Below are 19,393 nucleotides of genomic sequence, written 5' to 3' on the forward strand. Positions count from 1 at the left end.
ACCCTATCCTCTTAAGGGGCTATAGTAAGTGATTAGAGAATAGACTACAAAAGTCCCTTGTATTACAAATATATATTTATATAAAATATAACTATATAATTCTGATTTTTATTATGAGGAATATTTTTCTAAGCATATATATCTTGATATATCCTTATCTATAATAGATTCAATATATAATTGTCTTGTACTATGAGTTAACTATATTATTTGTCTACCTATGAATTTTAGAAATAAGTTTAGAAATGTCTTTCAAGTTTGTATTACTTCTATCTTAATTAATAACTAACAAATATAGATTCCATACCAACTCTATGATCCCTGAGATCAATTAACCTGCTTGGTCAATCAGTACCAATTATTTAATTATGAATTTCTCTTTCCTTTTATCTATTCAGCTTTGTATTGTATATGTTCCTTTTCACACTTATTCAAGGCAATCAGATGCCAAAAAGAAAAAATTGTAATTGATGTGTACAATATTGATCAGACTTAAAAATCTCCTTGTTGACCACCATCTCCACCACAGCCTTTCGTTATATATATTTATCTGCACTTTATCATTGTGCATCTCTGCTTCCCCCCCATGCTGCTTCACATTCCTTAAAGGGTTTTTAGCAACAATTTATTCTTTACTATGCTGTGCTGCCAACTTAGTGCTGACAGTGCTTGTCCTTTCTCCCTTTTGATGCCCATTCAACATGTTAATAATCCTCTCTCATATCCTCCAAACTGTGCCTTGCCTGCAATCACTTTGTTTCCTTATTGATGGTCAACTGATACATCATTTGCTAGTCAACGATAGTGCTTTGATTTCTTTTTCAATATGTGTGTGTTAGTCAACAGTAACGCTTTGATTTCTTTGTTTATATATTTATATACATTATTATATTATTTTAATTTATTAATGCAATGACATAAAACATATATATATATAGAATCATAGATGCATCTAAAGCATTCATTTAGTTGTTCATTTATTGATTTAATAGTTAACATTGATTAATATGATAATGCTTAGGTTCTGAGTAATATACTTTGAACAATTATATATGTATAAAAAATATATTTATATTGTGGATATATCAATCATGGTTTGTGACAGTACGAAAAATAATGCGAAGACAAGGAATGCAATTATTTGTGACATATCTAATCTAAGTTTGTTAAGGTGATGCATTGTCAAACAGCCAAAGCCATCTATAATAAATTGAAGAGCATTTATGAAGGTGAAGCAAATGAAATTACAAACATACATGGTCAAGTTTGAAGGCTTAAAGATGAAAGAAGAAGAGCAAATTGTTGACTATTTTATTGGGGTTGATGAGATTGTGGAAGGCATTAAAAGTCTCAGAGAAGTTGAAGATTTTGTAGTTCTTCATAAATTTTTGAGATCATTTCCTTTCGGAATAATACTAAAATCTCTACCATCCAAAAAGCCAGATATCTTAGTAAAATTACAGTTGATGATCTACATGGTATTCTCACAGCATATGAAATGAGAATTGTTAAGATACTTCTAAAAGAAAAGTTACTTTTAAAGCAACAAAGAAAGCAAAGGAAGTAAGTTTTGAGTAAAACTGTGATACTAATAGAGAACTCTTGCAAATTTTGTAAAATACTCAAATAGGGTTTTGGCAAGTACAAAGCAGAACTACCTTATAATTGCTTCAACTATGGGAAGATTGGGGATTGTGCTGCAAAGTGTCCCTATGGCAAAAATGATAAAGATGATGAGGAAGATTTCAAGATAATTCTTCAAAGAACGAGAAAAGTTTGTACATCAAAGAAAAAGACAGTACGAATTCAGAAGATAACAACGAGATTGATGCTGAAAATTATGAGACATTGTTCATGGCAGTTGGGTCACTCACTGTGGACCAGAGTGATAAAGTTTTGCATGATGTTGAAGAAAGAGGGATAGATTTTGAAGGTGAACTGTAATGTGCCTTAGAAGAAATTAGGAGATTGAAGAAGGAAAATACTAAGAAAAAGGTTTCTACATTAATGGGCAATGAAGCTTTGAAGAAGGCACTTGAAGAACTTAAAGAAGAAAATCAAATGCTCAATAATCTGAAAGTTGAAATTGAAGAGGACAAGAGAAGAGAAGTAATGAATCTAAACTTATGTTAAAATCTCAAATTGTTTTAAGTTAGAAAGTGAACTAGTAGCTTTAAGAAATGAACTTCAACAATTGAAGATTGTGTCTGAAAGAGGAACAAACTTTGAGAACAGTTCTAATTGTGATTGCAACTGAGTTTACTCCTCCTTCACGCTGCAACTCCCACAGCCATGGCTACCGTCTCTAGCAGTTTCGGTGCCCCCTCCCCGTGTTGGTTGTGTCCGTGTTGCCTGGACTGCTTCCCATGCGCAGTGTTTCATTTTGTATTCCTAGTTTTTCAAAGACCTTGTTGTCCCTTGCTCGCCGTTGACATTTCCTGCTTCGTTGGGCATTTTTACTGCAACTTCGTCGACTCCCCCTTGCCATTGTTGAAGACCTCTTTGTGGATGTGCCTCTCTCAGCAATAGCAACTTTTGCTGCTTCTCCTCAACTGTGCCCCTCGACTTGTTTTTCTAGCATTGTCAAGTTGCTTGCTTTGTCCATTGGTTATCCTTACCATGTCATGCACTTTCCAGTTGCTTGTTACTTGTTACTTGCCAGACTCCTTCCTTTTCGTGTGTGGCTTCAGTTTCACTTGTTGCATCTAACCTTGTGCAGGCTCTCTTCTGCATTGGTGCAATGCATCCACAGAGTTCTACAATACAATACTTGCAACATTTTACTATTTCAACTGCTACTCAACGAGTTTTGGGGGTCTACTTCTTCGGGTTAGCTGGCCCGGAGCATTGTCTACTTTCTGTTTGGATTCGTTTTCATTCTCTCTAGTAAAAACACTGCTTTGACGACATTATTGCTGGTCATCCTTTTGCGTTCTTCATGCAACCAGCACTCTCTACAGATCCTGTTGTCAATTAATGGGAACTGACAATATGGAGGTGTCCCTAAACTCCTACAGACATACATGCGTATCAAATGTGATACCTGATGGGACTCTAAATTTTGGCAAATTTTAGAGCTCCAAGCACAATGGCAAAGGGAAAATCTCTAGATCTTACCCACTACCAATATGCTTCAAACCAATAAAAGTCATGACGAGAATGGAAGGAGACACTGTAATACTGAAATTGATGACTGGACTGTCAGACTGTGGTCTGTTTCTCATGGAATTTGTGATGGCAAACTAGCATGCCACACTGGCCCAACCACTTGTGGAATACTTGAGTGCTGAAAAGGTGTGAGAAATGTTGGATAAGTTATCTGCTGAAGCTTTGGAACAAAAGGTTGCAGAATATGGTATAAGTGCTCCAGATACAAAGAATTCCCTTTCATATCCATGTCCATTCAGTCTTATATTTGCAACACTCAGGAGTAAGAAAGGCTGAACAATTATTAAAGTGTTATACCGTCACAATAGTGCTACAGTCAGAATAAAAACATATGAACGACGGTACTTGTGATACCATGTATATGTGTAAGTCTGCTGCCTTGTGAATTTCTGGAAGCAATATCTTCGATGATATAGAAACATCAACACATCTTAAATCCCATTTGGACTTGGAAAGTAAACAAAGACATTGAAAAGAAAAAACAGAATACTGTTTGTATAGGATCCCAAGCCTATTCCAAATGCTCTCCAATCATTGAATAGCAAGGCTCCTCTTGGTGTGCCTGATGAAACACTTCCGTCGAACGGAATTTCTTAGTTTGAAGCTTTTGAAATCAGATGAAACCTTCATACCAATATCATTGACAGCATCCAAACAGAACAGAGAGCAAAAAGGAGATATTGGAGGGCAAATATTAAGAAGATGAATGATGACATGAAGATCAAGCACAAAGAGATTCTGCGTCAGAAGCGAATATGTGCGCCTAGTGATTTTTGTTTAACGGGAAGCGATACAATCCATATCGTTTGGTGATGAAGTCATAGCCCAGTGATGTCCTCTGATCATACATCAATAATAGTAAACAAATTAAAGATATGGAGCAACAGCCCGAACGCCTGAAGATGACAGAATGGTGTTTGCCGGCAAAACTAAAAATAATAAAGATTCAATTTATTACTAATACAATAGTATTTATGATGTGTGCATAGAAAAAACACATTCAGCGGTTGAAAATTGTGGAAGGAGGAATATGGAAATAAAATATACAAGATTCCATCGTGAGTCTAATATATGCAAAGAACAAATCACATGATTCTTAGTCAAACAAGAAAAGATGAAATCAGTATTAAGGCAACGTATATAAGATGCATCTGTGTTGTGAATATATACAACAATATGATACAGATGTACACGGTGAAGAGTCTCAGTTGCATATGATCTAATAATGAGAAAATGAAATACAAGATCTGCTAAGAATTAATAGGATTGTGTAGATATATTAAGTATGCAATAATATAGTTCTTCCCATGTCATCACACCATATGCAGGGCAAATCAAACTGCTGTAGATGTACAGGTGCTGAGAATCTTCAAATACAATCCAGAATGATGAAATAAGCAGTGTAGGGTTGTACATTGACAATAGTAAAGACAAGCGCAACAACCGGACACGGTGCCAAGAGGACGTGTAGGAGTTTGTAGAAACTGAAGACGTTCTTGCAAGATGCATAATGGTGTGACACAATTCATATTGAACGCCAATGCAACATAAGAGATTTCGTTTGTGAGATGAATCTTGATCATTGCCCAGAAAATCATTATATGATTTGAGCAAACTTTTAAGTTACAAAAATTAATCGGGAGTATTTAGGAGGCATTGATATTTGTTTATTAAGTAATAATTTACTTTCAAAGGGTATGATTTATCCTTTGAAAAATAACAACTCTTCATTTGAGAGGTTACATTCACTATATCAAATATAAATAAGAAGTGAACGACTATAGACAAAGATATATTAGACATTTCGAAAACATTCATATTCTGAATAAGCATTTTATATTACTTGTACGGAGGAATAAGGGGCTTAAATATGACTTTTTAATATAAATTCAACTGTTTTATTTTTATAATAAAATAAAATGGTTTTTTGTTTATTTTTAAATGGCATGGAGATTTAAACTACAGATGAATCATCCTTTGTAATTATTATTTGGAATTCTGTATACAATTTAAATGTTGGTTAAGTGGACAAGGTCATTTAGCAGTTAAATTCAAATAGATAGTGTGAAACATTTAATTGTTTCTGTATCTGTGTCCAATTTGTCTCCCTACTAGAGGAGTTAAAATTTAATTTGGACCAATTTAAGATTGCGTAAATATTTGATCTGTCGCATCTTGATTATTTAATTGTTGGCAGTATAAGTGAATAAGAACTTTATGAAGTTGTACGTGAAAATTCATTGAAATTGACTCTATTGCCTAGATGAGCAAAGGCACTAGTCTTTTTATTATTAAGATCAGAAAATCTATATATTCCTTCCTACAAGCATCAAATTCATTATTATTCAAACATTATACAAAACATCCAACCATTACTCAGTATTCAGTTTCATTTTAATCGAGTTTGAGGACTTTGCCAACCGGAGAACTCCAAAAGCTTAAATTCACTTTAAAAATGCTCTGAACCGAGTGATTAGGTTCGAGGAGAAGGTCTACCCGCCTAGGTGTAGCGGAGCTTGAAGTGCAGGGGAATCAAGGTGATTCTCGTTCGTTGGCCAAAATTGATTACGGAAACCTATCATAGAAGTGACAGGCTCTTGGATTTCCAATCTGCGGTTTTGAGAACCAACAATACCACCCACTTTTACAACAGTTGGATCGTATGTCTCACTTGGAAACTAAGAACCAAACCTTGAAAGAAATCGTGCTTGCTTTATTAGCGAAACTGATTGTCTTGTCTTGAGATTGCATTTCATGGAAAATGGAAAGCTTGGTAATAAAACAACAGCTAGACCTAAAAAGGAACAAAATCAACGAGACCTCTATCACCATTACTGAATTCGCTGACTATAAACAATTGCTTGACTTTCAATCAATAAAGGTCACTGAGATCCAACAAATCAAGAACAAACAACATGAGTTCGACAACAAATAGGTATCTTTGAAAAATGAGACAAAAACTTAGCTAAAAACGTGAGCAATTATGTGTAATAGTAATCCCTCCCCTTGCTAGGTTGGAAGCTCTTGTGCACTCCAAGCTCATGGACAAGAGGGCTAGGAGAGCGTCAAACCTCAACTTGAAAGTTCACAACCTTCCACCTATCACCATCGATCCACTTCATGTGGCCTATGCTTTCTTACGCAACTAGCAGGAACTATAGGATGTTTCTCTTAACAGAGCATGGTTGGTTACAATTCCACTTTATTTCCACAGTTCCATAATCCCTTGAATAGATTTTGATGGCTCGAGGCAATTCTAAACTAGTCCAGATTGCGCTTTAACTCCCAAGGTTGGGGAGACAGACTAGACACAAATTTGGAAACAATTAAATATTTCACAATATCTGTGATGATCAAGTTTAAAATGTCATACATGACCTCGTCCACTTATCTAACATGAATTGCTAATAGAATTTTTTAAAATGATTATAAAGGACGAATCAACTATAGTTTGAATCTCCATGCCATTTCGGGTTTGAACCCTAGAGCTTGGGTCTGGATCCAGATTCGTCCAGGTTCAGATTCGAGCCCAGGTCCGCTACAAGTCCAAGCAAGGTCCCTAATTGGGACTATAGGTCCACTCGGGTCCGCGATCCAGGCGAATATGGGCGAACCCACAGTCCCAATCAGGGACCTTGATTGGACCAACTGCAGACCCAAGCCAATCCAGATGGACCCACAGTCCCAATCAAGGACCCTGCCCAGACCCACCATGGATCTAGGCAAATCCAGGTGGACCCATAGTCCCAATCAGGGATCTTGTCGGGACCCTGCCTAGACCCAGGCAAATCCGGGCGGACCCACAATCCCAATTAGGGACCCTCTCGGACCCACCACGGACTCGAGCGAATCCGAGTGGACTTGCAACACGTGGAGCCATAAAAGTGGTCCAAATAACATTAAAATATTATTTTTTTAATTTTTTTTTGCTTCTAACCCTAAAGGAAGGAAAATAAGATACTTTTCGTTCATTTAATCTCTCATTTGCTTTCTCATTTTGCTCTCTCATTTTGGTGTGGCGATTTTGAAAGTTGGAAGAAAAGGTTGTAGAGATTGTTTGTGGAGTCTCAAATCCTTCCAATAATCAGTGCTAAGTGTTCCAGGCATGCATTTGATCCTTCCTTTTGCTTCTTTCATAGTTTGTTTTTAGTTTTTTTATCGTTCTAAATTTTTATCAAGTTTTATATAAGTTCTAAAATATTTTTTATTTTATTTTTGTTATAGATTGCAAAAATCGTAGAATGAGTAGTCAGAGTTCAATGGGTGGGGAGGGATCCCAAAGATTTAAAATTGATAAAAGTTCTCCTATGTGGAAGTATACAACAAGAATTGAGCAATGTGTTGGAGGGGGAGGGTATATAAGGAAATGCAATTTTTGCCAAACCCAATATAGAAGCTCATATTACCAAATTAAACATTGTTTCATAGGCCCACCAAGTCAAGGGATTAGCATGTGTAAGGGTCCCCCAGATGGAGGTAAAAAGGGGTTGTCGGCTTCTCAAATAGAAGGCATGTTAAAAGAACAACAAGAGGCTAATAGGTTAGTGTCAAAGGGACAAAAGATAGATCAAAGCAAAAACCACCAACACCACCCTCTCAAACAACCACTAGACAACATCCCTTCCTACCTACCCCATCTACGAATTAAGATGAAATAGAAACACCCCCATCCCACAAGAGAGGCACATTTAATAAGGCATTTCAAAATGATTGAGAGAAATTGCTGACATAAAGGTTGGGTGTTGCCTCACTACAAATGTTGTTCCATTCAATCTAGTGAGATCACCTTATTGGAGAGAGATGGTGCAAGCAATAAATGAAGCACTTGTGGTTGAGAACCACCATATTGCATAATGAGAGAAAGAATGTAGAAAACCTCCTCAAACCAATAAGAGATTCTTGGACTGAAACGGGGTTGAGCATTGTCTCTGATGGATGGAAAGATTGCAAAAACCATCCATTAATAAATGTGATTGTTGTCTTCCCCAAGGAGGCAATTTTTTTAGGGCGGTTGATTGTGAAGGGCAAATAAAGGATGCAAATTTTATTTCCCAACTTCTCATTGAATCCATAGAGTCCGTGGGAGTTGACAATGTTATCCAAGTAATAATGGACAAAGGTAAAGTTTGTAGGGCTGCAGGTGCTTTGGTAGAAGCACAATATGATCATTACTTTTGGACGTGTACCATCCACTCCTTGAACTTGGTGATGAAAGCAATTGGCACCCAAATTGAATGGGTGAAAAAGGTGTATGAGGAGGGTGAGGAGATCCAAATGTTTGGGACAAACCACTTTATGTCACAAGCAATTTTCAGAACTTTCTCCTGCTTGGAATTATTTAAAGTAACTTTATTTAGTTTCATTTATCATTTTGTGTCATACTTTACATAGTTGAATTAAATATTTTTTGTGTTGTATACATATTTCAAATGTGTTATTAACTTACAATTTGAATCAACATGGTAATAGGTTGCTAAAACAAGGTTTGCTTCACACACAATCGTCCTTAGACGACTTGTGAGGGTGAGACAAGCATTGTGCCAAATGGTTATTAGCAACCAATGGAATGGATGGAAGCAAGCCGATGCAGAAAGGGCTAAAACTATAAAGGATATGATCTTGAGTGATGATTTCTGTAATAGGGTGCAATATGTATTAAAATTCACTGATCCCGTCATGTCTATGCTTCGATTTGCCAACACTGATGAGCCTTGTTTGGGGGTCATATACGATGCCATGGACTCTATGCTAGAAAGAGTGAAATCAATAAGTTTTAAGTTTTTGTACAATACTTGATTTTTAATTTTAATTAAGTTATTAAGACTACATCAAGATAACTTACATGAACATCATTTGACATCCCAAGTCATTCTGAGGAGAAAGCAGGATCCTGAGGAAACCTTGTACAATCAATTGAAGAAAATTGTTCTACATTGCTGGAACAAGATGACTACACCTTTACACCTCCTGGCATATGCACTTTCTCCCAGGTATTATAGCGATGAGATACTTTCTATTCCTGGTAGAGTTGCACCATGCAGAGATCCTCAAGTTGCTAGTAGGTATAAGAAAGCATTTAGCAAGTTCTTTAGTGATCCTGATGCGGCATCGAATGTTAGGAGAGAGTTTGCAGATTTTGCCTTAGGCAAAAATGTAGACCCTGATGCAATCAATGACCAAAGTAGAATGGATGCCATTGGATGGTGGTACTTACGTGGGCAAGATTGCATGTATGTCCAAACACTTGCCATTAAGATCTTGGCACAGTAAGTATTTAAGTTTTTTTTCCTTTTCTTGTGGCCACTTAGCTTGTAGAATTAGTACCCTTAAATTCCTATTGTATTGTAAATTACAATTTCTAACTTTTTTAAATTTTGTTGGTTTTCTCTCTAGGTTGCGAGCTCTTCTGCTACTGAGCGGAATTGGAGTACATACTCTTTTATCCACTCAATGAAGCGTAACCGGTTGGGTTCGAAGAAAGCAGAGGACTTGGTATTTATTCAGAACAACTAGCACCTCCTATCACACAAGGATCCAAGCTTTAAGGGGCCAGAGAAGTTGTGGGATGTATTACCCGAGACTGCTGACTTGGATATGACTGTCCAAAATCTATCTAGAATTACCTTGCTAGATGTTACGGAGGACGAGGAGGATATGACTGCAACTAGGGCTAGTGGAACTGGTTTGGATTCCAATGATGAGGATGTTGATATAGATGGGGATGAAGCCATTGATCCCTCATTTTTTGATGACCCATTTGACCCTTAATGGGCATTTGCATCTTTGATGTTATGAGTCTATGATCATTGATAAACTATTAAACATTTGTCATTTATCATTATGTTTCAAACTTTATTATAAGTCAATCTAATGAACTAGTCTATGTTTTGAAATTTCATTTTGCATTTTAGTAATTCAATGTACGATTTTTTTTACAACATTAACATAGATTAATGAGCGAGTATTTAATGTTTATCTTTGACATTTGGTATTGGTCAATGATCAAGTAACATTGATATATTCATACTATGAATATGACTTAGTAAGTTAGTTTTACAACTATGCATGTTTCTCTTCTTCTTTTTTGCACACACACACACACACACACACACACATTCACTAAGCCACCCACAAACCCAAAATGGGGGGGAAAAAATTTGTCTGAACCCAAAACCTGAATTCGTCCCTAAACCCGAATCGGCAACTTAAAAATTCATATTACAAAGCCATATCAAAGCTCCTTATCCCTCCATACAAATGCTTTCCTTCTTCTCTTATATGTTTTTCGATTATGTCTTGTCATTCTTCAACTAATTACTTATTTATATCTTTTTTTGCTTAGCGTTGTGACTTTCCAAAGTGAAGAGTCACATTTACATAATGCCCCTGTTAAATATAATTAAATAATTTTTCTTTAATGTAATCCCAACCTTAAACTTCAAATGATTTTAATCTATGAAATAAGGTGTTTAATTATTTTAATATTTTTTAACTTCATATTGGGTTGCAAGATTTATAGCATGTATTTGCCTGTTGATTCGCAATATGCATGCTTTGGTTGCCACTTTGTATATTAGTCATTCTCTTATGCAAGCTCCAAGAGATCAATTCATTTGATCATTCAGATTTAACTACGGTATGCTTCTGCCATATTTCCCTTTACACGAAAGCGTCTCCTCCGCATTTGTTTGAATGTCAATCTTCATTCTCTATGTAATTTGCCACCAACATCAAAGTCACCTATACATATCACTGCTTGTCTGAATATTTAAATCGATATGTGATTTGAAATTCATATCAAGTTCCCAAAATATAAATAACAAATGTTATTCACAATATTTTTCTTGTGCTGGCAATATCATTCCATCATATATCTTCATTCCTGGTGCGACAAATAGATTTCTATGGGCTTACAAACTTATGCAGTGATTGTCCCCAGACTCATTAAAAGCAGAGCCCCTTTTTGAATCATCTTTTTCATATTCAAGTCGTTGTTTTGGCCATTCAATACTCAACTTTGCTTTTTAAACATCCACGGTGGCATGGCAGGTTTGACATGGCTGTTCATATTACAGGCAGATCCCCAACACCCGATCGTAATCCCGTAAAACTTCAATGCATTCGCCTACACTGTGTAATCTTTATTCTATAATTCCCCGGCAATCCATGATCATTACTTGTCTGATATTTTCTTGCACATCTTAATATTGCTGGAAACATATGAATTTATGGTTTTCGTCACATGGTAAAACCAACTTACACACACCAACAATCTTTCTCCATCTCAAAACACAATTGGAGATTCAGAACGCTGCCACAGACACACTACTTTAATACACTTTTCCATGCTTTATAGATTGGAATGCTCCATCGATGACTTCCATTCTTCATCGAACTTCAATTATTTTCAATCTCATTCATCCTGCTGCTCAACGCATGCTACCAGTACATTATAATAGATATTGTTTCCATAGCTACCGTTCTCTAATGGCTTAACATACAATTTTTTTTTATGTACCAGTAAATTCTTCTGACATGCTAAATATCTTTCTTCATTCAGATCACTATTGTGTTGGCCAGATAAATTTTAAATCCTCAATTTAAACTTAATAACTTCTATTCATCTCCTTCAGAATAATCACATGTATGGGGCAAAACAGATTCCTCAATATTGTTGACGATTTCCTGGATGCTGCAGCAGATGGTGGCATATTTTCATCCAGGTACATAAGATGAGGCGTCCATCAAAATGACCTTCTTGGACTACTTTTGTAAACTTGGTCTTAATCTGATCATTTATGAATGATGGCTGATACGTCACTTACAGCAATTATGGATTTTAAGTCCCTACATTGGCTGATATCAATATGGCTTCAGCAGTGATATAGTTGCTATCTCTTATGTGGTTATATAATCTTGTAACATTGATCTGATACTTTCAGTGATATATCTGTGACCACTTCCTTCAGTAGTTCTGTCAAATAATTTCACACACTCTTGATAGGGAAGCCACAGGCTGGAATAATGATGCTCTTCAAATAGTTCATGTGCCTTCCCAGTGCTTATGCGCCTTCCATACTTGGCTGCTAGAGCATTCTCAGCCTCAACATGTTTTGATTCCACATTTTGTAAGCATATATACTCGGGCATCCATCATCCACAATATGTTATTAGTCCAGATTCTTTTTCTCTATTTGTGTTGATTGTATTATGCCTAAATATTTGTGCAAATATGAATGTAGTGATTGGTTCATTGGTCTTTCTCCATGTTCAAGACATCTACTGATATTAAATATTGAATACCCTAAAATATGCAAAATAGAACAACCATATTAACCATAGGGTGGAAAGGGTGAGGATAATGTATAAATGGAGACCCTAAAATTAGGGCTCCATCAGACCTCACAAAATCACAAGTAGTTGAGCTAAAACAAGCTCAGGCTCTTGTAGCAGAGGCATGGCAGGAGGGCAAGTGGGTCATGATACATAAACTTAGAGCAGTTATTTGGGACAGCTCCCCCACCTAGATCAACAAGTAACCCAGTAGTTCCAGTGGCTCTGATTGCCAAATGATGTTTCTTGAGACAGGTGGGTAGGTTAGTTTGTGGTACTAGGTCCTTACGCATCAACAGTTGGAATGGAAATGGTTCCTTCTAGTCAATGTCGGGCCCACTCCAAGGTACTGCAGATTTTGCTAACCTGCTTTGCATCACCAAGACCCATGATAGTCCTTATCGACCTCTTATGAGTGTCACTAGCTATCACTAGAAGTCAGCTTGCAGAGATGAGCTCATGTGGGCAGGGGGTGTCAAAGGTTTTGGTCGGGTTGCTTGTCTTGTTAGCAACAGGATTTAGGGTATGGCTGTAGTGGTTCATTCTAACAATTTTGCTAGATTTATGTGGGTCTGTGTGTGTTCGGTGACTTCTCGTCCTAGGGATCTTTTCATTGCATTGTGCTACTTTCCACCAACCTCCTCCACGTATGTTATACATTATGTGATCAAAGGGGGACCCATTCATGGACCTTATCAACAACATCACTAGGTACTTAGGAAAAATTCTTATCATTGGTGACTTCAATGCACGGACTAAGGACTTGCAAACTCCACTTCATGACCACATGTCGAACCCGATTTGTACGTCTTTACCATATCCAACCTCTCTTGGTTTTCAAAGGACATCTGATGATACTTTGGGTCCTCTAACAAGACATGGCCGCCTGTTGCTTCAGCTATGTGAGTCCTCTAACGTAGTGATCATGAATGGACTACCCAGCTTCCCTAGCTATAGTTCGTTCAATTGTTGGTCGCACTATGGTGGTGCAAATGTTGTGAACTATGCCCTTGCTAGCTCTTGTCTCATTCCTGCCTTCAACCACTTCACCATCACCTGTCTACCCCTTATGGACCATGCTCTCCTTCACATCACCTTTCAAACCCTCTCCATGCCTCCCACCTCCTCCCCTGCACCCATGCTTGTCCCTATTGCCCCTCCCCCCTCCATCTCCTCGCCCCCCTGCACCCTCCTTAGCTTTGACGAGGGGGACAAAGACCTCTTCCATAATCATTTAGACAGATCCTGCCAACTTCCCACCTCACAAGAGCACTCCCTCCATGTTTGATAGTCTTGCCACTTCTATCTGGAAGGTTGCCCTCCTCTCCTTTCCCCATCACACCTCTCATTGGTTCCCTCTCCACGCCCATAGGAGTTCTTGCCTTATGAACCAAAGATTCAATGATGACTTAAATCCTTCCACCATAAGTTATGTGCGGGCTCCACCCCCCATCCTAACTCCTCTAGACAACTTAAAGACTCTTGTTGTCACTCCCTCCCCACAAGAAGCGTGCCTTCATTTCTCATCGCAATCGGTCCCTTCAAATCTCCCTCGTTCAATCCCCCAAAGTCTTCTAGCAGACTCTCTTCCCTCGCAGATCCTCCCTCCATCCAGCTATAGGCCATATCTCCTTGGCTTCCCACACCTCCACTCTTTACGATATCCCAAGGCAACCCTCTTTTACCGTCACTCCTCCCCCACCACTACCATCTTTTAACCTTCTCGAACATCTTCAAGGCAGTTAGATCCATGACTAGCAGCAGGTCATCGGATGAGGAAGGGTTCTAAGCGGAACTATTCAAGTTTGGCCTGATGGTCCTTGGGCCTTTTCTCACAAATCTACTTAACAAGGTTGTTTGCATTGGGTTCCCCGCTTCTGGTCTCATAACATCATTCATCTAATACATAAGGTTGGGTCACCTTTAAAGCCCAAGAACTATAGGACTATCATCGAATGAGGAAGGGTTCCAAGTGGAACCGTTCAAGTTTGCCCTGTTGGTCCTTGGGCCTTTTCTCACAAATTTACTTAACAAGGTTGTTTGCACTGGGTTCCCTTCTTCTAATCCCGTCACATCATTCATCTAATATATAAGGTTGGGTCACTTTTAAAGCCCAACAACTAAAGGACTATCATGGTTGGGCATACTTTCTCTAAGTTGTACAGCACAATCTTGCACAACATCCTTTTTCACAAACTTGATCAGAGACATACAGGCTAGGGGTCAGGCAAGTTTTCACCCAAATTTTCAAACAATGGACCACATACTAAATCTTAGAGTTGTTATCAAAGAAACACGCCACCACTCCTCCAAGGTCCATTGCGGCTTTATGGATTTCTGCAAGGTGTTCAACTTCATCCCCAAAGCGGCCCTTTTCTAGAGATTACATAATATTGGCGTTTCGGTGACTCCTGAGCGTCATCATGAGTCTATGAGATTGTGATCAGTTTTGTATCAAGACCCCCAGGGGATGTCCTTCATTCGAAGCACCAGTGGAGTGAAACAATGCTTCTCTCTAACCCTTACTTTATTTGGACTCTACATTGATGAGTTTGAGGATTTCCTAAACATACACTCCCTCCCCAACAATGCCTGCTACTTATACTTGGTGTTGATCTCTATCCTTCTTTTTGCAAATGATGTGGTCCTCATGGCCTCCTCTCCCGAAGGCCTTCAAAGACTTCTTGGTAGCCTTGATTCTTTTTGTAGACTACGACAACTGATGGTGAATCTAAGCAAGATCAAAGTCGTGGTCTTCAATTGTCTCAAGACCCCTCTCCCCCGCTTTCTTTTCCAAGGTGGAGAAATTGTGGTCATTTCCCCATATACTTAATGGGAATCAGGTTTTAGGCCCTTGCTTTAGTTTGTGGTCAGTGGTTCAACATTGCATCAACAAGGGCTCTAGTTCTCTTGCCCTTGTTGAGACAGTGCTCAAGAAACACTTTCAAAACACAGATCCAAGATGACTCTTTTGGATACGTTGATTACACGTAATGTTCTCTAAGGTTGCGTGGTTCAAGGGTTGTCCTTATTAGATTCAAATTGGGCCTCTGTGGAGTGGGTCTAGACTCTCCTGCTCCGATGTATTATCAAGTATAGTTAGCATACCCACACAACATTGTCCTTACGAAGTTTAGGGCACATGCTTTCAGACTCAATACCATTTTCAACCTAGTCTAGTTCCTTCATCACTTGTAGGGCTTTGTCGATTCCTTTAAGGGGCAACACAGATATTCCTATCTTTCTTTCTTCGCTCCGGAGACCATTGCCTACTCGGACCTTATGGGTTGAGCTCGTTGTTGGTTTGCTCAAACATCGCCTCTATTGGGTTCCATTGGGATTGATATTGATCGTCTCCCCCTTTCCAGTACTCCCTGGATGCTCCCTCTAATCTCTTGGCCTCCCGATAAGAGTTGAACAAGCACATCAAGACAAATATCTATAGACAGCATATCCATACTACCTAGACATGTCCCTCTAAGAAACTCTGTGCTAAGATGGTGCTCTACGCGACGCATTTCGTTGAGTTACAGGATGGGATTATTGTGCACCCCACGTATCTGTCCTAAGGCTAGTCCCACACTCTCTGTATCTCTTTTGGTAGGCTCCTAGAAACTCTACATTGAGGCCAACCACCATCTAACCAAAGAAGAAATTTGTCAATTTTGTGACAAGTGTTCCTAAGACAGAGAATCACTTCATTTTCCATTGCCACACATACTACAAGATCAAAGGAAGATTTTATTGCTTGTTTCAGGTGGCACAATCCCTCGCACTTTCTTCATATACATTGACCAGTGATACCTTTCACTCTACCTCCAAGAGATCCAGAACCACATCTTGCGACAACTCCTCCCCCAGAGGTCCTAGTGCAACTAGCTCATCACCTCTTTCACTGGGGTTTCCCCTACCCAGGATCCCAAGCATGCATTGGACCCCAATTTGTGCCTTAGAGGGCAGTGAGAGCGTAGATGCACTTCCATTCAGCAACAACTTTCCTCTACTAGCATCGTCAAGAGTTCTCAAAGATGGCTTAGGATATCCCCTCCCATGGCCTATCCATCAATTCTCAACTTTTTCCCTATGGATCGAACTAGCTAGTGAGTGGGGGTTGTCATGTTTGGCAGCCCCTGCCGACTTTGGTTAATTTGTTGATTATTTGGTCTTTTGGTTCCTTAGTTGTTCGCTTGTTTCTTCCATACACCATTGGAGCTAGTGCTCTATGTTGTTGCTTTGCTTGTAGTAGTCCCTTGGGCCCTTTGTTGGTCTCTTGTTGGACATTAATAAATTTATCTTATCTTATCTAATATATTGGATGAAATTTTAGCCAATCAAAGATTACACAAAAGCAAATTTGGCTTGGATTTTGACAAAGGTCAAAGTTCTAATTCAAATAGTTCTTTCAATGGTAAGCATAACAATGATGGAATTGTTAAAGTCCAAAGGTATAAAAGGTATCCACAATGGCATCTTCCTACGAGAAGAGCAACAAGGTATAGGTTTTACCTATTTTTATGGTTACGGTTAACTTCTGCAATTATTTTGGTCATAGACTAATTGGTTGTAGAGTTGGGTCAAGAAGGAAAACTAACTTTGCTAGTCAAAGGTATCCAAAATGGCATCCTCCTACAAGAAGCACAACATAACTCTAAGGTTCAAAGGCAAAAAAGATATCCTCAATGGCATCGTCCCACAAGAAGAGCAAAGACAAACAGGTTTTATCCCTATTTTCACATAAAAGGCATTTATTATTTGAAATGCATCCATCTGATTTCAATGATGGACAGCACATTCAAGACAATAGGGACAATATTGTTCATTAATCAACTGTTGTAATAGATGTGAATATGGTTGGGGAATAGCAATAGGTAGAAATAATAGAGATGGTGGCCAGAAAATGACCATGTAGGATGTTGTAGTTAGGTCAGGTTGCTACGGCTTAGCAGTATGATACAGTGAAATAGACAGAAATATGGCATGTAACATTTTTTCTTTCAATACAAGGGTGCCACCCACTTATACTGTATTTAATCAATAAAAAAAAAACGATAAAGTTATCAAGTTTTTCCCCGAAGCTTCCCAAATTTTTGAAAAATTACGCTGCCCAAATAATTGTTGAATATGTATGCAACTTTTTGTTATGTTATATTATCCTTGCAAATTTTGAATGCTCTTCCTAAACCCTGCTGCAACTGTATTTAATTTTGCTAGAGCTAATTCCATCTGTGCTCTATAATTGCCCCTTTATTGGGGTTAGTGCAGTACCAACTTCAAGCGTCCAGTTACAATTTTATATGCGATTTTCCACTTTGTCACTTTCAGTAGTAAGAACATAACAGTTTAACATCAACATCAGTCATAGGAAATCCTACCAGCTGTGCGCAATTTCTTCTTCAAGTTAACGACGATACTCCTGGCTTGAAGTCTACAAAATTTTATGTATTTTCTGTGTGATGTTAATGAATCCTCCATATCTCATAGTTTAGCTCAATACAAAGTGAGGTGTTTTTTGTACACTGTGAATCTTCTTTCAAAAGACTCAAAATCTAATCTATTATAATGTCAGACTATTTTCTATACTTTCACACTTAGATGCTATCACAACTGTAACATGCAACAAATAAAATATATAAAGTATAACATCAATTTAAAAGAAATTTAAAGCATTCACACGAGTCATTCCGTATTGTTTTATGTAATTTTTCCAGTGCCCTGTAGTGAAGTTTTCAGAAATCCTCAAATGAGAAGAAAGGAAAAAAAACACAGAACTTGACTAACCATCTAGGGAAACCCCTATCATTTGTGTCTGCATGCGGCCTGTGAATCGGAAGCCATGAGTGAGCGACATCGTGCTCAATGCCGGAGACATATTTTCCCCTTACTCGGTGGATAAGATTTTAAACAACTCCGCTCTCTTTACATGACATGCAATTAAAACATTTCCGCTCTCATATACCACCAATTTTTTTTTTTCGAACTCGCTAACAAGTATTTCAATTCATTTAAAATTAAGAAATATTAATTATCCACTTCTCTTGTAAGGTTCTTGCCATGGATGCGTCATTGTTATTATTATTTTATTTTTATTTTTTTTGTTGTCTTTGTATTAGAGGAGGGGTTATGGGTATCTCTAGGCATTTGCTTTTATTCGTTGAAAATATATCAAGTAATGTTAAGTATAAAGTATGTGATTTTTTAAATATTTAAATAAAAAAATTATTAGTTCCTTCAACTAATGGGACCATTACATTTCATATTAGTTACATAAATCTAAAAATTTAAAAATATACTAATGTTTGCAAAAGCTATATTAATTTAAATTTTTTTTAAAGTTGAAAAATACTATTTTTGAAAATTGTATTGGCCCATGATAAAAAAGACAATGAAAAAATTCAATTTTCTTCAACAAAAATACAAATATTTTCTAACAACTCTATTAATGAATGCATTAATTGAAACTTTATATTTTCCACATTTGTACAAGTGGATTAACTTTTTAAGAAAAATAATCATTTTTATCTTTCACCTCAAAAATGAATGTCTAATCAATATTAATTATCCCTATCTATTTTCCTTACCAAGTTCAAATATAGATATTTTAATCAAATATAGAATTAAATATTTTACATTTCTTATTTTAAATACATTTATTATTTAAGATAGTTTATGAAGAAGAAGTCATGTGAATTTATAGAGTTAAATGTTTTTGAATTATAAAGCGACCAAAACTAGGGGGTCGGCCCTTATAAGCAAAAAGCTGGTAACCAGCACATTACCAACAATGTCTAGCAACAAGCAAAAACTAACTAAAACTTCAAAAAACTAAAGAGTATTCAACTAGAAACTAAACAACAAAATACTAGGAACATCTAAACTAAAAAGTCCAGAAGAT

At 37.4% G+C, this 19,393-nt stretch overlaps 1 protein-coding gene across 1 annotated transcript in view; it reads right to left on the reverse strand.

Moving 5' to 3' along the window:
• Window positions 1-18,423, reverse strand: part of LOC149529443 (uncharacterized) — a 79,427-nt gene extending 61,004 nt beyond the window's left edge. Inside the window, exon 1 of the mRNA XM_089808885.1 lies at window positions 18,280-18,423. Within this exon, the coding sequence (XP_089665011.1) occupies window positions 18,280-18,370 (91 nt within the window). The 5' untranslated portion in view covers window positions 18,371-18,423. The remainder of the gene's footprint in view (window positions 1-18,279) is intronic.
• Between the last annotated feature and the right edge of the window lie 970 nt (window positions 18,424-19,393).

This window comes from Cupressus sempervirens, chromosome 11 (genome assembly GCF_028749045.1).
Source record: "Cupressus sempervirens isolate cs-2001-9-10 chromosome 11, ASM2874904v1, whole genome shotgun sequence".
Classification (NCBI taxonomy): domain Eukaryota; kingdom Viridiplantae; phylum Streptophyta; class Pinopsida; order Cupressales; family Cupressaceae; genus Cupressus; species Cupressus sempervirens.